This window comes from Otolemur garnettii, unplaced genomic scaffold, assembly GCF_000181295.1.
Source record: "Otolemur garnettii isolate 467f Iridium unplaced genomic scaffold, OtoGar3 scaffold00033, whole genome shotgun sequence".
In the NCBI taxonomy this organism is placed as follows: domain Eukaryota; kingdom Metazoa; phylum Chordata; class Mammalia; order Primates; family Galagidae; genus Otolemur; species Otolemur garnettii.
The window spans coordinates 11,561,007-11,569,211 of NW_003852428.1; the positions used below are offsets into that span (position 1 = coordinate 11,561,007).

General features: G+C 42.5%; 1 protein-coding gene and 1 non-coding gene across 2 annotated transcripts in view; one reads left to right on the top strand and one right to left on the bottom strand.

The window, feature by feature from the left end:
* The window catches only part of TRIO (trio Rho guanine nucleotide exchange factor), a 235,899-nt gene that overhangs the window by 112,271 nt on the left and 115,423 nt on the right, over nucleotides 1-8,205 (bottom strand). The window contains exons 21-26 of the mRNA XM_003789545.3: nucleotides 4,698-4,892; nucleotides 4,482-4,597; nucleotides 3,625-3,691; nucleotides 2,787-2,896; nucleotides 1,839-1,908; nucleotides 1,092-1,181 (exon numbers count right to left, since the gene is read on the bottom strand). Coding sequence (XP_003789593.1) covers nucleotides 1,092-1,181; nucleotides 1,839-1,908; nucleotides 2,787-2,896; nucleotides 3,625-3,691; nucleotides 4,482-4,597; nucleotides 4,698-4,892 — 648 coding nt within the window. The remainder of the gene's footprint in view (nucleotides 1-1,091; nucleotides 1,182-1,838; nucleotides 1,909-2,786; nucleotides 2,897-3,624; nucleotides 3,692-4,481; nucleotides 4,598-4,697; nucleotides 4,893-8,205) is intronic.
* LOC111725224 lies at nucleotides 6,839-6,900 on the top strand. The gene has a single exon (XR_002773343.1). It is a non-coding gene; the product is annotated as a U7 small nuclear RNA (small nuclear RNA).

An 8,205-nucleotide genomic window follows, 5' to 3' on the forward strand; every position in this document is an offset into this window, starting at 1 on the left:
GGCACAAGAATTTTTAAAATGGCTTTGATTCCAAACATTAAATGGGACACACACTCTCATTGCCTAGGCCCTCAATAATACTAACTCTGTGGGCAGCCACGGTGCTGAGTTTCATCTAATGGCAACATGCTGCAGGTTTCATATTCACACAGGCAGTTATGAATAATTACTGGTTGTGGGAATAACTAAAATAGGGTCATCTCCAGGTAGGGGCTTCATCTTACACATAGAAACTAAAGTATTTTGTTTTTTTATTTCCCAGGCTTTCAGGTAAGAGCAGATTATCTTGTCCACACACGTCTAACCGTGTACGGACAAGTGGAAAGACAGAAAACAAGTCCAGTATCCGCAGAACCTTACGCACCAAAGTCTACACGCTCTCCTACTGGAGAAAGTACCTTCTCTCCAGTCAGAATGTATCTGGCACACAGATGACCAAGTGCTGGAAATGCAAAGAGCTTTTTGTGTGTCACATACTAAGGTTCCACATCTCTTCTGTGCTAAATAATCTTCCTGAAGTATCTTTCTAAAGACAAATGGCTTTTGTCTATATTTATACCAATGAGAAGACAATTAATGACCCTAATTAATCCTGGCTGTTACACTGCTATTTGTAAAATTTTACTGGTAGGTCACTTTTGGAAATCCATCATATGAAATCAAAACAGGAAAAATAAATAACTCAAATATATTTTTTTAGAGGGGAAAAGCAGTTTAATTTAATGAACATAAACTTTGTACGTATAAACTACTTTTGTGTACAATCTTACATGTAAAAAATTCATGACTGAATGTAAGTAGTAATGACATATATACACAAACATGTGTTATATTAAACATACGTGTACATGTTAAAATCTGAATCTTTTATACATTATATATATAAGATATAATGTCTAAGATATGAGGCTTCCAGTACTTGAATAAGATATTTTTAAAACAGAAGAAAATGTAAGATTATCCCCACATAAACATGATAAAGATGAAAATAAAATGTGGTACCACCAATCCGGTGAAAGTTATCAGTAATATTGCTTTCTATGTATACAACTTGGAAAATTTCACAGCTTCTTTAGGAATCTATTACTTACATCAAAGTAGGACCCTGCATGTTCCAAAATCAGCTGAGTAGAATCAGGCTTATTTTTGCAATACGTGACATACATTTGAAACTTGTCTGCCTGTAATAAAAAACAAAATAAACAAAAATTAAAGTGTCTCAAACGGACACAAGTACGATAAACTTTTATTTAGGAAAGAAGCGGTGTGCATAAAAGAAATGTAAGCCTCAAATAAAAGAAATCCTATTTTTAAAAGAAGCCACTGAAATAAACCCATCCTCCTGATACCATACCCCTCCAGAAGCCTTCCTACCCAGTCAGTTGGGGCTGGGCACCTGGCCTCTCTCTTCCCGTAGGCCTGTGTGTAGCCCTAGGCCGTAGGCTTGTAACAGCACAACCCCCAGCTCACGTGTCTGCCTCCCTTTCAGACTGGACAATCCCCTGGGCAGCACTGGGCACTCACCTATCAGGGAATCCCCAAGTTCAAGGAGAGGCCTGATCTGCTAAATAGTCTACTTCAAACCATCTCTGCTGCCATTTGAAAATTCATTCCCTAATTAACAACTAGTAATTCCAGTTATGTAGAGTAATTTACATATGCTCTATTTGTTAAGTAGAGTAATTACAATTAGTAATTCTAGTTATGTAGTATAATTCTTTGAGGTAAATCCATTTCTCTGTAAATTCAGATATCAGCGCAAAGAAATGAGTGACATCCCTTCTGATGTCCTTCAATGCCACCAAAACGGGCAGAACAAGGAGCGGAGGTTTCCTCACCCAGGTGACAAAGCAATGTCCAACGTCCTCTGGCAACTGTTCGTATTTTTCCAGCTCCTTCAGGAATATGCTGCAGAGAGTAAGAATGTTGGCATATTAGGAAGGTTCTAAAACATGTTTGACTAGTGAGACAGGCCAGGAATTGAAAAAACTGTGCCCTCTAGATTTTAAGAACTAACAAAATGGGTAGCTGTTCACCAGAAACAGTGACCCAGTTTAGTTTTCAAACCTCTTCTAACAGAAATTTTAACTTAGCGGCTTACTTCGGGAAAATGCTAGAGTTTAGTAGCTAAGGCTAAAATTTAGGGACACAAACGTTCAATAAAAAAAACTCCTCTGGCATTATCACACTTTTTGCTGGGGTAGGGCAGGGGAGTGAGGGGACCCCACTAGGTCTGGCCTGGGGGGCACCTTACCACAGGTGGCGGGCCGCAGTCTCCACTTAAGGACCTTCTGCTGCCACTTTTTTAAAATACTAAAAATAAAACCACGCATCTCCCGAAGCCAACAGAAAGTACATTTTTGTTTTGACCAGACTGCATGCCTATTCCCTCCTCGGTTCCTCGGTTCCTCCTCCCCTCCTATACATAAAAGAACACACAAACAGCAGAGGCACCAGCCCGTGTGGGGATCTGCTTTATTTGAACCCTAAGATGTGTGTGATGTGACTTGGCTGGGGAGAAGTTAGGGTTCCTACAGAAACACTTCCATGGTTTTCCTAAGCTTATTTCTGTATAAAAATAGGTACAAATATAAAGTTGAGCCTGTATTAAAAGAGTGTCTAGAATGTCAGTCTTTTTGTACCAAGACGGATAGGCCTGATTCAAATTTCAACAAAATCACTGACATATGCTTAGTTCCATTCGGAACTTTTGTTTCTTATTATGAAACTTCAGCACAGTATCTGGATTTCAAGAGTAGCTGCTCCCCACAGATAAAGCCACTCACTTATTATGAAACTCGTAGATTTCCTGCATGTTCCCGAAGATAATGAGCTCTTTGTTGACAATGCCAGGCGGGATCTCCTCCACACCACTGGTCATTTCCCACAGGTAGGTCTGGCCGGGAGGGAAACAGGGGTTAGACATGACCGACACCAAATATCCAAGAAATAAGTTATTCCTGACATCTGTAAATAAACACATCTTCAGTTAATATCTAACTGAGAACACAACTGAGGAATGGACCCTTTTATAAAACATGCAAAACTTTTCTTCTAAAAAATCCCCCCTACCGTTAACAGTTGAGAAGCAGTCTTAGACTTTCAGCACTTTTTTTTTTCCCCCTTTTTTGACCAGAGTCTCACTCTGTCCCCCTGGGTAGAGTGTGGTGGTGTCGGAGCTCACAGCTCAGGTGATCCATCTGCCTCGGGCTCCCAGATACCTTCAGCTTTTTAACTCTAACCTTATTCCTGCTTCCAACTTCGGAATTGACCTATTCCACAAGGTACAACAAACGTTCCTAACACTCCTGAGTCTGAGTGGCCGATCATAATTAGTAGGCACATTTCTCTAAAGCTGTTGCAAATTCTGTACAAAGAGAGTGTCAGTCAGGCTATCATGTGATAAACGGGATGGAGGATTAACGCTGCATCATCTCTGTGATGAGTGGGAAACGAGCCTGGAACTCCACAGAAGAGCAGGAGCATGAAACTGGCTGCTTAGGCACACTTTAAATTTCAAAAAGAACCCCAAAAAACATTGTGATTATACTAAGAACTACCAGTAGATAAGACTACAACAGGAAGGTTATACTCAATATAAACAAACAAACAAAACTTACTTACATCCATACACTCCCGGAGGTCTCTTACATAAGCCTTTTCAGTTTGGATCAGCTCAGCCATTATGAACCTTAAACGGAGGAAGACAGAGAGGAGCGCGGTCCCCAGTCAGGACGCGGGGTTGTTTCACTGTCCACTTTTACCAGTTCAGGAAATAATAATAAAGAGGGTCTAAGAGTTTTGGCCCTAAAGTAATTCTGGACAGGAACATCAAAAATACACAGCATAATAGTATCCAGCCTCTAATTCAAAGGGAAAAAAAAAAGGATTTTTGAAATTTTTTTACTGAGATACCTAGAGATGAGGTTTCTCAACTTGGCATGACTGGCGTTTTGGGCCAGATGGCTCTTCGTTGCTAGGCTGTCCTCTGGTCTATAGGACTAAGCAGCCTCCTGGGTCCCCACCCGGTAGACGTCGGCAGCACCCTCCCCACCCACTCCCCACTGTGTGACAACCAAAATGTCTCCTCACACTGCCAGATGTCCTGAGGGGGGACAAGATTGCTCTCAATCCTGAATCACTGGGTTAGAGTAATTTTTTGGTCTTTCTTTACTTACGGTAGAATTTACAAATTGATAACTTTTAAACATCGAAATGTGTGCTATTAATTTTGCCTCCTTCGTATCACCACCTATTAATAACTGGTCAACTCCATATGAAACAAAGGCCCAAAGATAAAAAGGTGACACTGTTTCTGAACTAGGTGATAAGGGGACAGCAAACACAGTGAAAAACTAAGCACATTCAGAGCAACAAAGTCTCAGTCCACGTGACACCAAAGCACACATAATTCTTTGTCTAAATGGCATTTTCTTCACTTTTTTCAATGACTCTTGGTAGATTCTTAAAGACGGGCTTACTCTTTCCTGCGGGCAGATTTCCGTTTTTCTTCATTAAGTTCATGAGCAGCATCTCGAAGTTTCACCTCTGACCCGGGGATACTGGCCGGAATGATATCCAGCTGAAGACTTTTACTCTGTAGAAGAAAAGAGCCAATGACCTTAGTTAATTAAATCAGCACAGAGGGAACTCGGGCAGAAGATAGTGACTTACTCAGTTGGTATAAGGTGATTTACCGATTTGTTGGAATCCGAAGAAATCCCCAGAGCCTTCTCCAAAGAGGTCCTGTACTTCTCCATCCGCAGAGAGAAATCTCTGTACCTCTTATCCACTGCAGTGACACATTTTTTTATCTCTGCTGCATGGGCATGCCCTTTTTCACAAAAGCCATCAGCCAGCTGTATCAATAGCTTTACTCTCTCTTTGGTTTGCTGCAAAAACAACAGGAAAGTATTGTGAAGCACATGAACTCAACAGCCAGAAACCAGAAACGTAGTGGCCACTTGCCTACAACTCTGCGCTCTGAATGGGAGGGACCGGCTGGTGGCGGGGAATGAGACTAAACCCCATGTCCTCCCAGATCACCTCCATGAGTCTGGACTAGCCGTCTTTCCTCAGCTCCTCTACAGTGAACAACACTTTTATGACCTCAAAGAAAAAATCCAGAATGCTCCACAGTGTCTTCATCTGGTAGATGGCCAGTGAAAGTCCGTAGAAGGAGAAGACCAGTCTCTGGCATGTTCTCTGCAACCCTCACTCTCCCCTACAGCACACAGGTGTGCAGACAGCCCCCTGCCTGCTGTGAGCCGGTTATTCTGACTGCCCAGTTAGACCCTCAGCCCTTCAGGGCAAGAGGCCATTCCCTTCCCAGTTCTCCTGGAGCAAAGTCTGGCCCAGGACAGGCATTCAACACAACTCCAGATGATGTGCCCCCGTGTCACATCCACTTTTCTGTTTTTTAACTCTCAGGAGATGCAAAGGAAACATTCACTCGTCAGGAAATTATTTTCTCTGAACTATTTTAAATTTTGTTCCTGCTTGAGAATTCTCTCAAAAAGATTTTATTTTATGTATACATAGAAAACATCTTTTACTAAGCATACTTCACGACCCTTTATAAAGGTGGAGACGACAGTGCATTACGGATGCTACCTGGCTGCTTCGCTGATTGACTTTTCCACACAACCTTTCTCTTCACCTCTATGCCACTGACGGTCACCGCTAGGCTGCCTCTGACATTCCCTCAGCATTTTCAGATAAATAAGTGACTTTTCTGCCATGGGACTTGGTTCTCTCAGTTAAGCCTTAACTGGAAAATCTTTATGGAGATAATTCGGGAAAGTGACTTTAAAAATCCCCAAAAGGAAGGTGAGAATTCAAAATCCAGATAAATTATCTTAGCTTATAAAACATTAAGTTTTTAGTCAGAATTTGCCAGGCAACCTGTGAAGCCAGCTGTGGAAATAAGACTTTCCACAAATGCCCCGGGATCTGCGGGCTGTGAAGCCCACCCCAGCTGCCCCGGCTGGCGCCTCTGCCTGGAGGACCTCTCTGCTAGGCATCTCCACGGCTCCTTACAACTCTGCTCAACTCCCAGCAGGCCCTCCAGACCCCGTCACACTGCAGCTGGCCTCCCTGTCGACCTGCCCTTCTGCTCTGGTTTTCCCCATAGCATGGGTCACCTTCTAACAGAGGGGAACATATTAGCTAGGGTCATGGTCTGTCTCTATGCTGTGAGAAGGTCACCCCGGCAGGTCAAGGGAGCTGAGTGTGTGGCTCACTGACATCCCTCTGCTGTCACCAATGCCAGCTGTGGAGGACAATGGAGACTATGTCTGTGTGTATCTTTCAGGGGTCAAGAAAGCTAGTGTTTTAAGTGTGGGGGGACACAGACATGAAGACAAAAAGACAACACTGCTTGCCTACATTCAAAAAGGAAATAAAATCACCAAGAAGCTAAAGGAAGATTTCCATCCATGCAAGAACACTCATCAGAAAATATACCGATTGCTGGCATGATGGTGACTACAGGACACTACAGGTGACATGAAAGATTTCCTCATGCTATTTCCAATCTCCTCCCATCACAGCAAGGGACAGGCCTGTTGACGGTGGTTTGATGATGTCTGCACACACACACTGTGACACACGTGCTGAGACAGGCACTAAGTGCACGGTGACCCTGAGAAACGCTACAAGAGCCCCCACGAGGCTGCCCCAGCTCTCACTCACCCAGCACCAGAGCCCCATCCACATAGCTAGAAATCCAGCTCTCTGATCTTGGCCAGTCCACTGGGTGACAATGGAACTCTGTGTACTTTTGATTTATACTTTTCTTATTTTAAGTTGACAATCTTATGTTTAAAACCATTCAAAATAGTATTACAGCTCTTTTAGAATTTGTCTAGCACGTTTTCTGGTCTCTACTGGAAGACACTCCCCCACCCTCCAAAAAAAATTTTTGTAATTCCTTTCCTGTGACCTACCTGTATTATCTTTGATTTTTTTGGTGTTTTTTTCTTACTGATTTATAAAGTTCTCTCCTACTGGGAAATCAGTTCTTTGTGATACGGGCTGTGCGCGTGCGTGCGCACACACACACACACATATATCTTCTCCATTTGCTTTTTGTCTTTAGACTTTGGTTTTGGTGAACTGTCCTTTAGAAATTTTTACATTTTTGTATAGGTGAGTTTATAAATCTTTTCTTTAATGGGTTTGGGTTTTATATCATTTAGACAAATTTCCCTAATACAAGGATTAAAAAACAAATACTGTTATTTCTTCAGTACATTTAGGTTTCTACTGCTGAAGTTTAAATCTTCTATAGGCATTTATCTTGGTATCAAGGTGATATACGGTCATGTGTGGTGGCTCAGGCCTCTAATCTACCACTCTGGGAGGCTGACGGAAGAAAAACTACCTGAGCTTAGGAGTTCAAGACCAGCCTGAGCAAGAGTGAGAGCCTGTCTCTACTAAAAATAGAAAAATTAGTGAGGCATCCCGGCAGGTGCCTGTAGTCCCAGCCACTGGGAGGCTGAGGCAGGAGGATCATTTGAGCCCAGGAGTCTGAGGTTGCTGTGAATTAGGCTGACACCATAGTACTCTACCCAGGGTGACAGAGTGAGACTCTGTGTCAAAAAAAAGAAGAAGAAAGAAAAAAAAAAAAGGTGACATGTGAGTCATACTTATTTTTCCAGAGGGTTACCCCACAAGTGAAATAGTTTAGGAGTTTTCATGCTTACTATTTCTCATCTCTAGAGATTGTTATAAAAGTAGATTTTTACCTAAAAATTATAAAAATATAATATCATAACTCAGCAATCTCGTCTGTAGGCATGATCAAGAAGTTGGAGAAAAATAAAAGCAAACTGAAGTCGTAAGTCCACAGCTCAAAAGTGCTTTACTCATCACGCCCTCGGGGAAGGAGAAGCCTGGGAAGGATGCATGCTGAGTGGCATTAGACACTTCTTAACAAAGTAAGGGATGTGGTGCTGGGGACTCTGGTGATGAGAACCAGAAGAAGCCATGTAGGAAGAAGACTGCAAAGTTCTGGATGGTTTAGTAAGGGGGTGGCTTCCAAACGTCAATGTGTGCAAAAATCATGTAGAGAGCGCAGGCCTCACTCCCAGGGAGATTGGATGGTTAATAAGGAAGGTGGCTTCCAAACGTCAATGTGTGCAAAAATCATGTAGAGAGCGCAGGCCTCACTCCCAGGGAGATTGGATGGTTAGTAAGGAAGGT